The sequence below is a fragment of the Salmo salar genome, chromosome ssa09 (genome assembly GCF_905237065.1).
Source record: "Salmo salar chromosome ssa09, Ssal_v3.1, whole genome shotgun sequence".
In the NCBI taxonomy this organism is placed as follows: domain Eukaryota; kingdom Metazoa; phylum Chordata; class Actinopteri; order Salmoniformes; family Salmonidae; genus Salmo; species Salmo salar.
Window position 1 is genome coordinate 4,491,944 of NC_059450.1, and position 19,113 is coordinate 4,511,056.

At 41.1% G+C, this 19,113-nt stretch overlaps 1 protein-coding gene across 1 annotated transcript in view; it reads right to left on the reverse strand.

Moving 5' to 3' along the window:
• ros1 (c-ros oncogene 1, receptor tyrosine kinase) overlaps positions 1 to 19,113 on the reverse strand; it is a 174,823-nt gene that overhangs the window by 67,554 nt on the left and 88,156 nt on the right. Inside the window, exons 11-14 of the mRNA XM_014209994.2 lie at positions 18,813 to 18,951; positions 13,535 to 13,705; positions 11,490 to 11,588; positions 10,910 to 11,068 (exon numbers count right to left, since the gene is read on the reverse strand). Coding sequence (XP_014065469.2) covers positions 10,910 to 11,068; positions 11,490 to 11,588; positions 13,535 to 13,705; positions 18,813 to 18,951 — 568 coding nt within the window. The remainder of the gene's footprint in view (positions 1 to 10,909; positions 11,069 to 11,489; positions 11,589 to 13,534; positions 13,706 to 18,812; positions 18,952 to 19,113) is intronic.

The following is a 19,113-nucleotide window of genomic DNA, read 5'->3' on the forward strand; positions in this document are numbered from 1 at the left end:
TTCTGATTGAAAGGGGGTCAAATACTTATTTCCCTCATTAAAATGCAAATCAATTTATAACATTTTTGACATGCGTTTTTCTAGATATTTTTGTTGTTATTCTGTCTCTCACTGTTCAAATAAACCTACCATTAAAATTATAGACTGATCCTTTCTTTATCAGTGGGCAAATGTACAAAATCAGCAGGGGATCAAATACTTTTTTCCCCCACTGTAGGAGCTGCTCCGGATGGTGTAGGAATATGCACCACATGAATACCTGTAACCCCGCATTCTAGCGAGTCTGTCGACCAGATATCTTTGTGTTTGTTAACCTGTTGGGGCTAGGGGGCAGTATTTGCACGGCCGGATAAAAAACGTACCCGATTTAATCTGGTTACTACTCCTGCCCAGTAACTAGAATATGCATATAATTATTGGCTTTGGATAGAAAACACCCTAAAGTTTCTAAAACTGTTTGAATGGTGTCTGTGAGTATAACAGAACTCATTTGGCAGGCCAAAACCTGAGAAGATTCCTTACAGGAAGTGGCCTGTCTGACCATTTCTTACCCTCCTTGATCATCTCTAACAAATACAGGGGATCTCTGGCATGACGTGACACTTCCTACGGCTCCCATGGGCTCTCAGAAGGCGGGAAAAAGCTGAACGATGTAATTCCAGCCCCAGGCTGAAACACATTAGCGCGTTTGGCAAGTGCTCTATCAGAGGGCCATCAGACTGAGGCTCGTGCATGAGGGGATAGCATGCTTTTACTTTCACTCTCCTTGTAATAAAAAACGATTTCCCGGTCGGAATATTATCGCTTTTTTAACGAGAAAAATGGCATAAAAATTGATTTTAAACAGCGGTTGACATGCTTCGAAGTACGGTAATGGAATATTTATATTTTTTTGTCACGAAATGCGCCGTGCTCGTAACCCTTCTTTACCCTTTCGGATAGTGTCTTGAACGCACGAACAAAATGCCGCTATTTGGATATAACAATGGATTATTTGGGACCAAACCAACATTTGTTATTGAAGTAGAAGTCCTGGGAGTGCATTCTGACGAAGAACAGAAAAGGTAATAACATTTTTCTTATAGTAAATCTGACTTTGGTGAGTGCTAAACTTGCTGGGTGTCTAAATAGCTAGCCCTGTGATGCCGGGCTATCTACTGAGAATATTGCAAAATGTGCTTTCACCGAAAAGCTATTTTAAAATCGGACATATCGAGTGCATAGAGGAGTTCTGTATCTATAATTGTTAAAATAATTGTTATGTTTTTTGTGAACGTTTATCGTGAGTAATTTAGTAAATTCACCGGCAGTGGTCGGTCGGAATGCTAGTCACATGCTAGTCACATGCTAATGTAAAAAGCTGGTTTTTGATATAAATATGAACTTGATTGAACAAAACATGCATGTATTGTATAACATAATGTCCTAGGGTTGTCATCTGATGAAGATCATCAAAGGTTAGTGCTGCATTTAGCTGTGGTTTGGGTTTATGTGACATTATATGCTAGCTTGAAAAATGGGTGTCTGATTATTTCTAGCTGGGTACTCTGCTGACATAATCTAATGTTTTGCTTTCGTTGTAAAGCCTTTTTGAAATCGGACAGTGTGGTTAGATTAACGAGAGTCTTGTCTTTAAAATGGTGTAAAATAGTCATATGTTTGAAAAATTGAAGTTTTTGCATTTTTGAGGTATTTGAATATCGCGCCACGGGATTACACTGGCTGTTGAGTAGGTGGGACGCAAGCGTCCCACCTAGCCCATAGAGGTTAAACAAGTCCCTCAACTGTTGTTTTCCCGTGTCATTGACAAGTGCATCTGCCTCTGTCATTAGCTGTAGTACCTGTAAACAGAAGCCAGGATATGGCTCAGTGATATCGTACAGGTCTTCATCAGCTGGTGACGGCTTGTTAGTGGTGGGTGAACCACCAGCTGCTGCCTCATCAGTGTGTACTTCAGATGCAGAAGAAGATGCGGTATCTTCCTCCGTGACAGTGGAGTATATCAACATGTCGTGGTCTGAGTCTACCTTCAGTGTGAACGTGGATGTGTCATCAACTGGTAATACGGGAGTACCTGTGACGGACAAGTAAAAAGTGCCTCTCCCTCACCACATGGGTCTAGGGAGGAAGGAAGTGGCCCAATCACAGGAACAACCAACTAGACAACATGGACAGAGCAATCGATCAGTGTTCATAGCTGAGTGTGCTGAGAAATGAAAACATCCACTTGGGTCAGATTCTGAACCAAGAGGTAAGTGGATCTAGCATTTAGCTCCAACAGCGGGTGTCTATTGATGGTTAGCCCCAAGTCGCATAGTTGCGGAGAGGGTTGGAAGAACGCAGCAGTGCCTTCCATTTGGTAGCCGGCCGCTAGGTTCAGTCTTACAGAAACCCCTGTGGTTCTTGCCGGTATCAGTTACCACTTCGCAAGCTTCAGGAATAGTCTGCCCGGAAGCCATTCACACAAGGTCGAAAGAAAAGGCGTGTTGAGCTGGCTGTGCCAAAGACTGCAGAGCTTGGTTTATGGTATCGAGTTTAACACCCAACACTCAAAATGTCCGCTCCCACAAAGACTATGTTGGAAGGTCGCGACAACCAGTAGGTAGTGAAATACTTCCTTGGTGACATTGCAGATTGACAGCGTACACACCACTAAAGCAGTTAGTGTCGTTTGGGGAGTCGTTCCCAGTGGGAATCTGAACATTTTCGGAACAAGGGGTTGGCAGTTAGCCGTTTTGAAATGTTGTTGAACATTTCCAAACTGATTGCTGATTTTTCCGACCAGGTTGCCAGTATGGCATCCTCAACCATTGTGTTGTTTAGGCACACACTGCCTATCAATGGAGGTCGTTATGTGTCGGCTTGAGATTCACCCGAGCTGCACAAGAAAACCTCATGTTCGATCAACTTTAGAGTTGCCACTAATGACCAAGTTCACCAGGGGTTCTTCTGTTGATGTCACCGTTCCTTCGTCATTTCATAATGTATTGCAGGTAGCCTCTGATGAAGGTGGTGGTGTCAGTGGAGGTAGCATGGTTATTTGTGACCAAACTTGGTTGTTCTTCCAATCCATTAATTGTACCAAACGGTCTATTAAATCTACTCCAATCAGCATCTGCTCGGTGTCAATGCTAGTCACGTACAACGGGTGAAAAAGTGACACACTCTGGAAGTTCATTTTTAGTAGGTGACGCCTGTGTAGAGGCGAGGTCGTCTAGGTGAAACCACAAAGTTTAGTGTCGCATTGTTCCGTTTTTACCCAAAAGGGTCCACTGCCCTTTCGTCTAGCAAAGTCTGATTCATGAGGGAAATTGTTGAGCCTGAGTCGATCAGCGCATTACAGGTCAAGCAGTCCTCTAAGACTGTTTTGAGGTATGGCCTGTTTGTGTTGTTTTTCCTCATCATATCCCTAACAGTGTGGTGTGTTACCTGTGTCAATTGTCAAGACAGACTGATGTACTTCGTGACTAAGTGGGTCCTGTATCGGAGTTTGAGTGGAATCGGCTATTGTGATGTTGCTTACGATGTGCGTCGCAACATTTGTATCTGAGTCTATAGTCAAAGCTTGAGGGCTTGTTTCTTGATTGAGCGGTCCCTGGATAGGGTTTTGAGTGAGATCATTTACGTCCTCAAAATGGTGTTAATTTCAGCGGAAATAAAGGAAAGCCACACACTCTAAGAGCTCAGATGCAAAAATGTAATAACCAACGTTTCCACAGCGAAGCTGATGATGAAGACAGCTTCGCTGTCGAAACGTTGGTTATTACATTTTTGCATCTGAGCTCTTAGAGTGTGCGGCTTTCCTTTATTTTCTAGTGTTCTACTCCGCTAGCCAGCACCTCGCCTTTAAAGGTGTGCGTTTCTTTTTTCTAGATTGTTAATTTCAGCGGACCTGTTCTCTGGCAAATCCACGCCTAGTCATGGTGACTTAACTTTTTCCTCTTTCTCAATTTTTTTTGCACTTCTGTACTTCTCTTAGCAGAACTTTTAAAGAACATCATTCTACGAATTGATCGACATTGAAACCTTTGTCATTTTTGTTACCCTTGTGCACAGACCCTTTGTGTGTTGGGTATAGGAACATAGCGGCCAGGTCGATCGTTGCGTTACCTGTTTGGTTGGGAGACATCAGGGCTCTTATAGCAGCTCGCTTTTGATGCCTCAAAAGCTGTGCTCACGAGCTCTCTAAGTTCTGAGATTGGAAAACCTACATGGGCTGTAGGGCCCAAGTAGTTAATGAAGTTGAGATACATGTTTGAGAGAATAGTTTTTTGAACGGTAGTAGCTCTTCCATTCCTGTTTCATTGAGTAGGCTGAACAAAGACTATATTAGTATGCCTGTTCAAAAGTTTGTGCTCATTCATCGTAATACGTTTTTGACAGTTATTTTAATTGTTGTTCTCAAATGCAGTTCCTTGGCTAGCAGTATTTTTGTCATTAGTTTCCTTGTTCTCTCCAGCTGTCCCTTTATCTCAACCGTTTCTTGCTCGTGCTTCTGCTGGGCACTGAGGTACTGGACCAATGTCCATCTGTGCTGGTGGCCATAGTTCAGGGCTAAACTGTAGAAAACCTTTACAAGGCCTGTCCCTATTTTTTTGCTTATGGCATTGTGATCTAACATTCTCAGCCCTTCGGCATAGTTGGGTTTGCATCGCTGCTGAGGTCAGCGATCAATCTTTGTGTTGGTGATGGTTCACTTATTAGCCTGGGAATGAGAGGAACCCCCTCTGATAGCTTGCGCATTGTTAATCTTAAAGTTTGGGTTTTGAGTCGTTGGAAGCCGCAAAAACAATTTTAATCTATTTATAAAAGTTAACAAATCATCAATATTGGATCAGTAGTGTGGGAGTTGGGCGTAAATTAAATTTGAAAGCTAATTTTATTGATTAAGCAATGTTAATAATGAATCATACCTGTATAGGCTATCTGGGAATTAAACTTTAATTAACCTGAAAGCGTCACTTTATCTAGGAAAGATTGACAAGTTTAACATGTCTCAATGGTTGGAACAAACTAATTTGGGTCTTATCCAAATTTTCAATTTGGTAAAAAGATTTGTTTGGCAATTGAACTTCCTTGTTAACCTGATGAGGGTAGGGGGCAGTATTGACACGGCTGGATAAAAAACGTACCCGATTTAATCTGGTTACTACTCCTGCCCAGTAACTAGAATATGCATATAATTATTGGCTTTGGATAGAAAACACTCCAAAGTTTCTAAAACTGTTTGAATGGTGTCTGTGAGTATAACATAACTCAAATGGCAGGTCAAAACCTGAGAGATTCCTTTACAGGAAGTGGCCTGTCTGACCATTTATTGTCTTTCTTTGACATCTCATTCCATTACAAAGGATGTCTGCGGTAACGTGACACTTCCCACGGCTCCAATAGGCTCTCAGAGCCCGGGAAAAACCTGAATGTCGTCATTCCAGCCCCAGGCTGAAACACATTATCGCCTTTCTCAAGTGGCCGATCAAGGGACTGTGGGCTTAGGCGCGTGCACTGGCCGCCCCCGTCTTTGTGTTTTTTCCTCTGTTTACCGAAAAGGAGATTCCCGGTCGGAATATTATCGCTTTTTTACGAGATAAATTAAATAAAAATTGATTTTAAACAGCGGTTGACATGCTTCGAAGTACGGTAATGGAATATTTAGAATTTTTTTGTCACGAATTGCGCCACTGGATTACACTGGCTGTTGCGTAGGTGGGACGAGTTCGTCCCGCCTAGCCCAGAGAGGTTAAATCGAATGAGACAGTGATATCACATCAGTTGAAATTGATTGGCTATTTTAAAGTGTAACCAGTTGTTACAAATGTGATAATACGTTGTGCCCTCACATTGGATAAAAAATACAACAACAAAAAACAATCTTTACTGGTGATTCTTCACCACAAGGGGTCACTTACCCCTGAAAGCTGAACTCACAAGGGATTCCAGCAAAGGCGGGACTACCGTCGCCCAAGGCGGAAGTTCCGCTGTAAACAAAGGAGTATGTCTGCTCTCTCTTTGTTAGCTTAGCCTCTAACGCAAAGCTAGCCGTTCTTGTACAAGAGTGTTTGCTTCAAGCACAAACAGGGTCCCCTTCAATTTGGGGCCTGGGGTTTACTAATGATGTCTCACGTTCAACTGAATCAATGTTTCTTGCTAGCAATGTTACTGGAACACGCGGTAACATAAAGAAATACTCGCTGTGTCTAAGTTACTCACACTCTTGTAGTGCGATAGACAGAGAATACTTAGCTTTATATTTTCTAAAATGTCAATAATTGGCTGGCACATATGTCCTAGCTCTGGAAATGTAATAATTCACCCTACACACGCTGACCCTTTGTCAGGTATACAACACCGGAGACAATCTCTCCCTGGTATCTGGGTCAAATGGGAAATACACACAATCTCAACGACAATCCTGCCTACAGCTCTATTGGTGTATAATGTAATTTGCTACACAATTCATATAGACTGAATTCAACAGTAAGGATTCCTCGCATGGGAGGTCCAATATGCCGAGACTTTACTTATTTATCGACTCAACTAACCATGTTTAATTGTATTTGTTACCCAATTAAATGAATAATGTAACAATTAACTCATTAGGAATTTGGGGCACCATGAGAGAGGTTGTTTATGTCCTGGGAGAGGTTGTCACCATGAGAGAGGTTGTTTTAAACCGGGGTGGTTGTTGCTAACATGCGCTAATGTAACTAGAATGACGTTGTAAGTAACAGCCAACTTTCCAGGACATGGACATGTCTTATATGGGCAGAAAGCTTAAATTCTTGTTAATCTAACTGTAGTGTCTAATTTACAGTAGCTATTACAGTGAAAAAAGACCGTGCTACTGTTTGAGGATAGTGCACAACAACAAAACACTTTTGTTGTTGTGCACTATCCAGTGCACACACACTGCTGCCATCTGGTGGCCAATATTTAATTACACCTAAACTCCTATCTGATTTTATGGCCTTTCTCTTGCTTTTCAAAGATGATGGAACAAAAAAATTAAATAGAAAACGGATGTATTTATTTTTGTATTATCTTTTACCAGATGAAATGTGTTATATTCTCCAAAATTTCCACAAACTTCAAGGTGTTTCCTTTCAAATTGTATCAAGAATTTGCATATCCTTGCTTCAGGTCCTGAGCTACAGGCAGTTACATTTGGGTATGTCATTTTAGGCGGAAATTAAAAAAATTGTACATCCTTAAGTTACTCTAAAGGTCAACGTATTAACCTCTTGACGGTCGCCTAGGATAGGGGGCGCTACAGCGATTTTTGAAAAAATTTCGTGCTCATTTTAAACGGCCTCCTACTCAAACTCAGAAGCTAGGATATGCATATAATTAATACTTGTGGATAGAAAACACCCTACATTTTCTAAAACTGTTTGAATGGTGTCTGTGAGTATAACAGAACTCATATGGCAGTCAAAACCCCGAGACCGATCGTAACAGGATGTGGAATTCTGAATTGCGGACTCAACTTCATCACTTTGCCTATAAATCACACCGTGAGCAATGGTTCATTGAGCACTTCCTATTGCTTCCACTAGATGTCCCCAGTCTTTACAAAGTGGTTTGAGTCTCCTACTGTGAAAACTGACAGAATGAGAGGCTGTGGAAAGTGGTCACATGAGGAGGGCCATCACCATTATGACGCCGGCGCCCCTGGCTACCCTCCCCTTTCGAAACGTTTAGAAAGACAATGCAATCGCCCCCCTTGAATCTTATGGGAGCTCTGGTTGAAAAAGGCCCTTAAGATTTATGTTATACAACGTTTGACATGTTTGAAAAAACCTAAAAAAAAAAAAAAAGCACTTTATTGAAAGAGGAGTCCCGCGGCCGACGGAACTTTTGGAGCAGCCTTCAGAACGCGCTAACAAGAACAAGCTATTGGTACGTAAAGGATTAACTTTTTCGAACGAAAATACATTTGTTGTGGACCTGGGATTTCTGGAAGTGCTTTCTGATGAAGATAATCAAAGGTAAGGGATTATTGACAATAGTATACAAGAGTAGATTTGATATGCGATTGTTCCAAGATGGCGCTGACCTGTAACGGTAGCCTATTTTTCTGAGTATCGCATCCCCTTTTATCGCAAAGTGTGATTACCCAGTAAAGTTATTTTTAAATCTGGCATTACAGGTGCTTTCAAGAGATATTCATCTATACATTTTAGAATGACAATATTACATTTCAAAAATGTTTTCGAATAGTAATTTAGTAAATTGTAGCGCTGTTTCACCGGATGGATTTGAGGGAAAAGTTAGTCAACGTCACGCGCCGATGTAAAATGCTGTTTTTATATATAAATATGAACTTTATCGAACAAAATAATGCATGTATTGTGTAACATGATGTCCTAGGAGTGTCATCTGATGAAGATTGTCAAAGGTTAGTGCTGCATTTAGCTGTTTTTTGGTTATTTGTGATGCATGTGGTTGGTTGGAAAATGGCTATGTGGCTACTTTTACGATATACTCCTCTAACATAATCTAATGTTTTGCTTTTGCTGTAAAGCCTTTTTGAAATCGGACGACATGGTTCGATTCAGGAGAGGTTTATCTATAAAACGATATAACATAGTCCTATATTTGAAAAAATATATATATTACATTTTGTTATGCTAATGAGGATAGGATTTTTCGCCCGCCCAGAGGTTAATCATAACCTCGTATCATATCATCATTCTGAACAGTCGTAACCTCTTGTATCTGCAAAAAACCCAGCCTTACTAATTCAGTACAACACAAATTGGTTTAATTATTTATTTACTAGCTAACTAAATGATAACATAGGATAAACATACTCTTAATACATTAGGAAAAGGTCCCTAGCGGACTGACACAACATATTTTTACATTTTAGTCATTTAGCAGACGCTCTTATCCAAAGCGACTTACAGTCGTGAATGCATACATTTCATACATTTTTTTTCCCGTACTGGCTCCCCATGGGAATCGACCCCACAACCCTGGCGTTGCAAACACCATGCTCTACCAACTGAGCCATAGAGATCATGAACTGGGTCTTAAGTCTTTGTATGGTGGATAGGCTTTCAATGGAAAAACAGCCTTTCAAACAGCCTTTCAAAATAATAGCACTTCCTGGGTGGATTTTCCTCAGGTTTTCACCTACCATATCAGTTCTGTTATACTCACAGACATTATTTTAACCGTTTTGGAAACTTTAGATTGTGTGCTCATTGTGCTCATTCACCGGCAGTTTTGGAGGCTAAACATTTTCTGAACATCACGCGCCAATGTAAAATGCTGTTTTTGGATATAAATATGATCTTGATCGAACAAAACATACATGTATTGTGTAACAAGATGTCCTATGAGTGTCATCTGATGAAGATCGTCAAAGGTTAGTGCTTAATTGTAGCTGTATTTCGGGTTTTTGTGACGCCTCTCCTTGCTAGGAAAATGGCTGTGTGGCTTTCTTGTTTAGGTGGTGTCCTAACATAATGTCATGTTTTCCTTTCGCTGTAAAGCCTTTTTGAAATCAGACAATGTGGTTGCATTAAGTGGTCTATCAGAGGACAATGAGCTGAGGCGCGTGCACGAGGCGACCCCATGTTTTTATTTTCTCTCTCTTTGTACTAAAACACAGATTCCCGGTCGGAATATTATCGCTTTTTTACGATAAAAATGGCATAAAAATTGATTTTAAACAGCGGTTGACATGCTTCGAAGTACGGTAATGGAATATTTAGAATTTTTTGTCACGAAACGCATCGGGCACCCTTCTTTACCCTTTCGGATAGTGCCTTGAACGCACGAACAAAACGCCGCTATTTGGATATAACTATGGATTATTTGGGACCAAACCAACATTTGTTATTGAAGTAGAAGTCCTGGGAGTGCATTCTGACGAAGAACAGCAAAGGTAATAACATTTTTCTTATAGTAAATCTGACTTTGGTGAGGGCTAAACTTGGTGGGTGTGTAAATAGCTAGCCCTGTGATGCCGGGCTATCTACTTAGAATATTGCAAAATGTGCTTTCACCAAAAAGCTATTTTAAAATCGGACATAGCGAGTGCATAGAGGAGTTCTGTATCTATAATTCTTAAAATAATTGTTATGTTTTTTGTGAACGTTTATCGTGAGTAATTTAGTAAATTCACCGGAAGTTTGCGGGGGGTATGCTAGTTCTGAACATCACATGCTAATGTAAAAAGCTGGTTTTTGATATAAATATGAACTTGATTGAACAAAACATGCATGTATTGTATAACATAATGTCCTTGAAGTGTCATCTGATGAAGATCATCAAAGGTTAGTGCTGCATTTAGCTGTGGTTTGGGTTTATGTGACATTATATGCTAGCTTGAAAAATGGGTGTGTGATTATTTCTGGCTGGGTACTCTGCTGACATAATCTAATGTTTTGCTTTCGTTGTAAAGCCTTTTTGAAATCGGACAGTGTGGTTAGATTAACGAGAGTTTTGTCTTTAAAATGGTGTAAAATAGTCATATGTTTGAGAAATTGAAGTAATAGCATTTCTAAGGTATTTGAATAACGCGCCACAGGATTCCACTGGCTGTTACGTAGGTGGGACGATTTCGTCCCACCGACCCCAGAGAGGTTAACGAGAAGTGTATCTTTAAAATGGTGTAAAATAGTCGTATGTTTGAGAAATTGAAATTATTAGATTTTTGTTGTTTTGAATTTCGCGCCATGCTATTTTGTCAAATGATCCCGTTAATGGGATCCTATCTCGAAGGGGTCCTCAACAGGTTAAGGAAGGTTAATTATGTTTGAATTTATATGTAGAATTCTATTATAGTCATCAAATTGAGTAAGGCACATACATCTCTGATTGTTATACCACAAAGGTTGTGTGTGTATGTGTGCATGTGCATGTGTGTGCATCAGAGTGAGAGAGTATGTGTGTCTCTGACCTGTTGATGCATTGACACAAGAGACACCGTCGGGGGCAAGTACGAGGTCCTCGTCACAGTAACACATTGTCCCCTCCTCGTTTTCATGACACTCGCCCGTCTCACAGTGGCTACAGTTCTGCACAGGGCAGATGATCACCTCTCCATCACTTTCCATCCCTATACAGGCACAGACACAGGAAATGGTCAAAGGATATGCTCCGTGCAGATGTCTTACGGAATACGCTGCCCCTTTTCTTTATTCCTCAACCCACAATATACAATGTTCCAGATGCAATAGCCTACATATACTAGAATAGAAAATAATAGAATAGAATAGGCTGGGAGCAGCACAGTGTCAACTGCAGAGCAGCGCTTTGCTCAAGGGCACAACAGTAGTGAAAGGTACCTGAAAGCAGACACCAGCAGACTTCCGATTGCCAGTTCAATTCCTACCTTTATCACCCTGCCTGACGCCTGCCTGAAGCTTGAACCAGCAACCTTACTACTGGTCCACCTCACTAACCTCTACCTTGCTGGTCGCCGCCCTATATTTCATAGACAGTGTACTGTAATTGTCTCTCATTTCATCATCCGTTACCTTTCAGAGCATCCAGGAAGATCTCTCCGTCTGAGTTGGTGAAAGAGGAGCCGTCATCTCCGTCCTGCTTTGGGTCATTTGCTTCAGAGGTGCTGCCACCTAGAGAAAGTGAAGAGGATGGTCGTGGTAATAAAATGACACAATCAGTCAGTGAACTTACGACAGAGTACCTCCATCGTATATAGCAGGTGTCGAACTCATTCCACGAAGGGCCGATTGTCTGGAGGTTTTCGCTCCTCCTTTGTACTTGATTGATGAATTTAGGTCACTAATTAGTAAAGAACTCCCCTCACCTGGTTGTCTAGGTCTTCATTGAAAGGAAAAATCAAAACCCGCAGACACTAGGCCCTCCATGGAACTAGTTTGACACCCCTGGTATGTACAGTAGGTTTAATTTCATCTAAAGTGCTACCTGATGATATTATCTAATGATAAATAATGATAATACAGTTTTATGGACCAACAATGACAAAGTGACAGATAGGGTGATTGAAAATCTACATGACAATCTACATGACATCTACAATCTATATGTTAAGACAAAAATATATAATGTCATATGCTGTTATAGAGTGCATTCGGAAAGTATTTAGACCCCTTCACTTTTCCACATTTTGTTACGTTACAGCCTTATTCTAAAATTGATTAAATAATTTTTCCCCCTCATCAATCTACACACAATACCCCATAATGACAAAGTGAAAGCAGGTTCTTAGACATTTTGCAATTAATACAAATAAAAAACATGAATACATTATTTACATAAGTATTCAAACCCTTTACTATGAGACACGAAATTGAGCTCAGGTGCATCCTGTTTCCATTGATCATCCTTAAGATGTTCCTACAACTTCATTGGAATCCACCTGTGGTAAATTCAATTGAAAGGCACACACCTGTCTATATAAAGGTCCCACGATTGACATGCATGTCAGAGTAGAAACCAAGTCATGAGATCGAAGGAATTGTACGTAGAGCTCCGAGACAGGATTGTGTCGAGGCACAGATCTGGGGAAGGGTACCAAAACATTTCTGCAGCAAGGAAGGTCCCCAAGACCTCAGGGAGGTGACCAAGAACCCGATGGTCATTCTGACGGAGCTCCAGAGTTCCTCTGTGGAGATGGGAGAACCTTCCAGAAGGAAGACCATCTCTGCAGCACACCACCAATCAGACCTTTATGGCAGAGTGGCACATGATAGATGTCACTCCTCAGTAAAAGGCACATGACAGCCCGCTTGGAGTTTGCCAAAAGGCACCTAAAGGACTCTCAGACCATGAGAAACAAGATTCTCTGATCTGATGAGGCCAAGATTGTACTCTTTGGGCTGAATGCCAAGCGTCACATCTAAAAGAAACCTGGCACCATCTCTACGGTGAAGCATGGTGGTGGCAGAATCATGCTGTTTTTGACTGGCAGGAACTGGGTGACTAGTCAGGATCGAGTGAAAGATGAATGGAGTAAAGTACAGTGAGATCTTTGATGAAAACCTGCTCCAGAGCACTCAGGACCTCAGACTGGGGCTAAGGTTCACCTTCCAACAGGACAACGACCCTAAGCACACAGCCAAGACAATGCAGGAGTGGCTTTGGGACAAGTCTCTGAATGTCCTTGAGTGGCCCAGCCAGAGCCCGAACATTTCTGAAGAGACCTGAAAATAGCTGTGCAGCAACGCTCCCCATCCAACCAAATAGGATCTGCAGAGAAGAATGGGAGAAACTGGGGTACTGTGTGCTGATTGATGAGGGGGAAAAAATATTTAATCCATTTTAGAACAAGGCTGCAATGTACCAAAATGTGGAAAAAGTGAAGGGGTCTGAATACTTTCCGAATGCACTGCTTTATATTCACTTTTTTATTTTATTTAACCTCTATTTCACTAGGCAAGTCAGTTAAGAACAAATGTTTATTTACAATGACGGTCTACCCCGGCCAAACCCTCCCCTAACCCGGATAACGCTGGGCCAATTGTGCGCCGGGATCGAACCGGGCTGTATATTCATGTTACTATATACTATATATTTATTGTAAATATTTTTTACCTACCTCTATACCCCCCTCCTCCACCACCGGATGTACAGGGGCCTCCCCCTCCCCCGAAGCCCCCTCGGGTCTTCCAGCCCAACTTCTGGCAGGGTTGCCCCCCCTGACCTCCAAGTATTAGGGGTCTCCCACCCTGAGACCCAGGGTTACTGTCATTCCAACCTCCACCTCCACCTACACACACAAAGATACAAAGGACAAACACTAAGACCATTATACACTGGATTAAATAATATACACACATTTACAGACACCTTCTGTTTAGCCAATCAATCAATGAACACTTGATCGATTTCTGGATAGTCACAGTCCTTAAAAGTTGCAGTCAAATCCTCACATGGGCACCATAATGTGGAGGATCATCCTCATATGGGGCACCAACATGTAGATAAAGGTTGTTCTAATGGGATGGGAGATGGTAATATTATGATTAATTTGATTGAAACTCCCTAGCATCCACCCATTCACACTCAGGTCATTGTCTGAAATAGCATCAGGAATGCTTCCAGCGCTGAGTCAGAAAGACAGTAACCATCTCTGTATCTGATAGAGAATTGGCAGCAGTTTGTAGTAGGGGCCTCCACCTCTCCTGTTAAACCCAGGCTCCGGCTCTAGTTAGCACGAAGACACCCACAATTAATCCTACGCAAACTCTCCCGGCTCACGTCTTGCCTTATTTTCTCATTTTCTCTCCCTCCACTCAAATGAGACAAACAAGTACATCCAAAACCTAAAAATAAAGAAAATCCTACACTAGCAACAAACAGTAAACAGACCAGACAGAGCAAATGTTTTATTTGCGCTCACCGGGCTACACTCACATTATGCCAAGGCCTACTGAACAGCCTAAGATGACTCACAATGAGTGAATAATGGATACAGAGATGTGTAAAAAAATAACAGTAATGTAGAGGCGTTGTGTTTGCACCGCAGGTAGAAAAGGAGAGAGACAAATTGTGAAATTAAAACTTCTTAAGGCTAGGGGGCAGTATTTTGACGTCCGGATGAAAAGCATGCCCAAAGTAAACTGCCTGTTACTCAGGCCCAGAAGCTAGGATATGCATATAATTGATAGATGTGGATAGAAAACACTCTAAAGTTTCTAAAACTGTTAACCTGTTAGGGCTAGGGGGCAGTATTGACACGGCTGGATAAAAAACATACCCGATTTAATCTGGTTACCACTCCTACCCAGTAACTAGAATATGCATATACTTATTACATATGGATAGAAAACACCCTAAAGTTTCTAAAACTGTTTGAATGGTGTCTGTGAGTATAACAGAACTCAAATGGCAGGTCAAAACCTGAGAGATTCCTTTACAGGAAGTGGCCTGTCTGACCATTTCTTGAACTTCTTTTCCATCTCTATCTTTTACTAAGGATCTCTGCTCTAACGTGACACTTCCCACGTCGTCCATAGGCGCTCAGAGCCCGGGAAAAAACAGAATGTCGTCATTCCAGCCCCAGGCTGAAACACATTATCGCCTTTCTCAAGTGGCCGATCAAGGGACTCTGGGCTTATGCGCATGACCCGACCGCCCCCGCCTTTGTGATTTTTTCCTCTGTTTGTCGAAAAGGAGATTCCCTGTCGGAATATTATCGCTTTTCTACGAGAAAAATGGCGTAAAAATTGATTTTAAACAGCGGTTGACATGCTTCGAAGTACGATAATGGAATATTTAGAATTTTATTGTCACGAATTGCGCCATGCGCGCGACACTTCTTTACCATTTCGGATAGTGTCTGGAACGCACGAACAAAACTCCGCTATTCGGATATAACGATGGATTATTTTGGACCAAACCAACATTTGTTATTGAAGCAGCAGTCCTGGGTGTGCATTCTGACGAAGACAACAAAAGGTAATCAAACTTTTATAATAGTAAACCTGATATTGGTGAGTGCTAAACTTGCCGGGTGTCTAAATAGCGAGCCCGTGATGCCTGGGCTATGTACTTAGAATATTGCAAAATGTGCTTTCACCAAAAAGCTATTTTAAAATCGGACATATCGAGTGCGTAGAGGAGGTCTGTATCTATAATTCTTAAAATAATTGTTATGCTTTTTGTGAACGTTTATCGTGAGTAATTTAGTAAAATGTTAGCAAATTCCCCGGAAGTTTGCGGGGGGTATGCTAGTTCTGAACGTCACATGCTAATGTAAAAAGCTGTTTTTTGATATAAATATGAACTTGATTGAACAAAACATGCATGTATTGTATAACATAATGTCCTAGGGTTGTCATCTGATGAAGATCATCAAAGGTGAGTGCTGCATTTAGCTGTCTTCTGGGTTTTGGTGACATTATATGCTGGCTTGAAAAATGGGTGTCTGATTATTTCTGGCTTGGTACTCTGCTGACATAATCTAATGTTTTGCTTTCGTTGTAAAGCCTTTTTGAAATCGGACAGTGTGGTTAGATTAACGAGAGTCTTGTCTTTAAATAGCTGTAAAATAGTCATATGTTTGAGAAATTTAAGTAATAGGATTTTTAAGGTTTTGAAAATCGCGCCACAGGCTGCAAGTGGCTGTTACGTAGGTGGGACGCAAGCGTCCCACCTAGCCCATAGAGGTTAACATAATGTCTGTGAGTATAACAGAACTGATTTGACAGGCGAAACCCGAGGACAAACCATCCAGGGAAAAACAAAATTGAGGTCATAGGATTTTCCAATGGTTTCTATGGGAAACCCTATTTATTAGGAATCTGGTTGCAGTTCCTATGGCTTCCACTAGATGTCAGCAGTCTTTAGAAATTGGTCGATGTTTTTCTTTTGAGAAATGAAGAAGTAGTGCTATTCATTCCATATGTCACTCTGAAGGTCCCTACTATTTTGGTGCGTGTGAACAGGAGCACGCTCCGTGTTATTTTTCTTCGGTATTGGAAACAGATTATCCTGTCTTAAATTTTATCGATTATTTACATTTTAGGATACCTGAGGTTGGATTAGGAACATTGTTTGAAATGTTTGGACCAAGTTTACAGGTAACTTATTAGATACTTTGTAGTCATGTTGGGCGAGTTGGAATCGGTGTATTTCTGAATTAACCTGTTAGGGCTAGGGGGCAGCATTTGCACGTCTGGATAAAAAAATGTACCCGATTTAATCTGGTTACTAATCCTACCCAGTAACTAGAATATGCATATACTTATTATATATGGATAGAAAACACTCTAAAGTTTCTAAAACTGTTTGAATGGTGTCTGTGAGTATAACAGAACTCATTTGGCAGGCAAAACCCTGAGACATTTTCTGACAGGAAGTGGAAACCTGATGTGTTGTATTACCTTTAAACCTATCCCATTGAAAAACACAGGGGCTGAGGAATATTTTGGCACTTCCTATTGCTTCCACTAGATGTCACCAGCCTTTACAAAGTGTTTTGAGTCTTCTGGAGGGAGATCTGACCGAACAAGAGCCATGGAACGATGATGTCCCATTAGACACCTGGCGCGCGAGTTCATGTTGGGTACCCTCGTTCCAATACGTTATAAAAGAGTATGCATTCGTCCACCTTGAATATTATTCATGTTCTGGTTAAAAAAGGCCCTAATGATTTATGCTATACAACGTTTGACATGTTTGAACGAACGTAAATATATTTTTTCCCCTCGTTCATGACGAGAAGTCCGGCTAGCTTAGATCATGTGCTAACAAGACAGAGATTTTTGGACATAAATGATGAGCTTTTTTGAACAAAACTACATTCGTTATGGACCTGTGATACCTGGAAGTGACATCTGATGAAGAGAATCAAAGGTAATGGATTATTTACATAGTATTTTCGATTTTAGATCTCCCCAACATGACGTCTAGTCTGTATCGCAACGCGTATTTTTCTGGGCGCAGTGCTCAGATTATTGCAAAGTGTGATTTCCCAGTAAGGTTATTTTTAAATCTGGCAAGTTGATTGCGTTCAAGAGATGTAAATCTATAATTCTTTAAATGACAATATAATATTTTACCAATGTTTTCTAATTTTAATTATTTAATTTGTGACGCTGACTTGACTGCCGGTTATTGGAGGGAAACGATTTCCTCAACATCAATGCCATAGTAAAACGCTGTTTTTGGATATAAATATGAACTTGATAGAACTAAAAATGCATGCATTGTCTAACATAATGTCCTAGGAGTGTCATCTGATGGAGATTGTAAAAGGTTAGTGCATCATTTTAGCTGGTTTTATGGTTTTGGTGACCCTGTCTTTGACTTGACAAAACATTACACACAAATCTTGTAAATGTACTGTCCTAACATACTCTAAATTTATGCTTTCGCCGTAAAACCTTTTTGAAATCGTAAAACGTGGTTAGATTAAGGAGATGTTTATCTTTCAAAGGATGTAAAATAGTTGTATGTTTGAAAAATTTGAATTTTGACATTTATTTGGATTCAAATTTGCCGCTCTTGAAATGCACCTGCTGTTGATGGAGTGCACCACGGGTGGCACGCTAGCGTCCCACCTAGCCCATAGAGGTTAAATGCGCCAAATAAATGGACATTTTGGGTATATAAAGAAGGAATTTATCGAACAAAACGACCATTCATTGTGTCACTGAGACACTTGGGATTGCAAAAAGAAGAAGATCTTCAAAGGTAAAGCATTTATTATATCGTTATTTCTGACTTTTGTGTCGCACCTGCCTGGTTGAAAAATGATTTTCATGTGTTTGTATGCGGGGCGCTGTCCTCAGATAATCGCATGGTCTGCTTTCGCCGTAAAGCCTTTATGATATCTGACGCTGCGGCTGGATTAACATGAAGTTAAGCTTTATTTTGATGTATTACACTTATATTTTCGTGAATGTTGAATATTGATATTTCTGTAGTTTGAATTTGGTGCTCTGCAATTTCACTGGATGTTTTCAAATCTATCCCGCTAACGGGATTGGCGCGTAAAGGGATCACTTAGAGGCTAATAGGCATGCAAACTTGGAGCACAAGACACTGAAAACACTGGGTGGGAAATGAAAGTGGTAAATAATTATATTGAGTTGTTAATAGAACTCAGTTGGGGAGCAAGCCTTTAAAAAGCTGTAGTTGTATTAAACTCAAACTGCACCAAGGGAGCGGGACACAGGGCGCCAGAATGGATTGGGGGCACACACTGAGGCAGATGCCCGCACACACACCCAGAACATGCAAACAGACACCCACAAACACAGGTGCACACAGGCTGACACACACACAGGCAGGCACATACACACACACACATACACACTGTCAAGCAGTCCTTCACAATACAAAACACACAGTGCTGTTGGAAGTTTTACCTGCCGCTCCAGACTTCCCGTTATGCCCTGGTACATCGGGGTCGTCCATTAACTCATTCTGGCTGTCCGATTGGCTGCTGTACCCACGTCCCCCACCTCCACCTGCGATGATCAGGGGGATGTGGACACCCCTCTCCACCTGTTACCATGGCAAATTAGTCAGTGTGACACCAATCTCTAACATATATTATACATTTAATGTGAGCGTGCCGAGTGGGTGTGCCCAGTTTCAATAAAAAAAGGCACAGGTGCTCAATTGAGGAAAGAAACAACAACATATATTCTAATGATCTAATATATC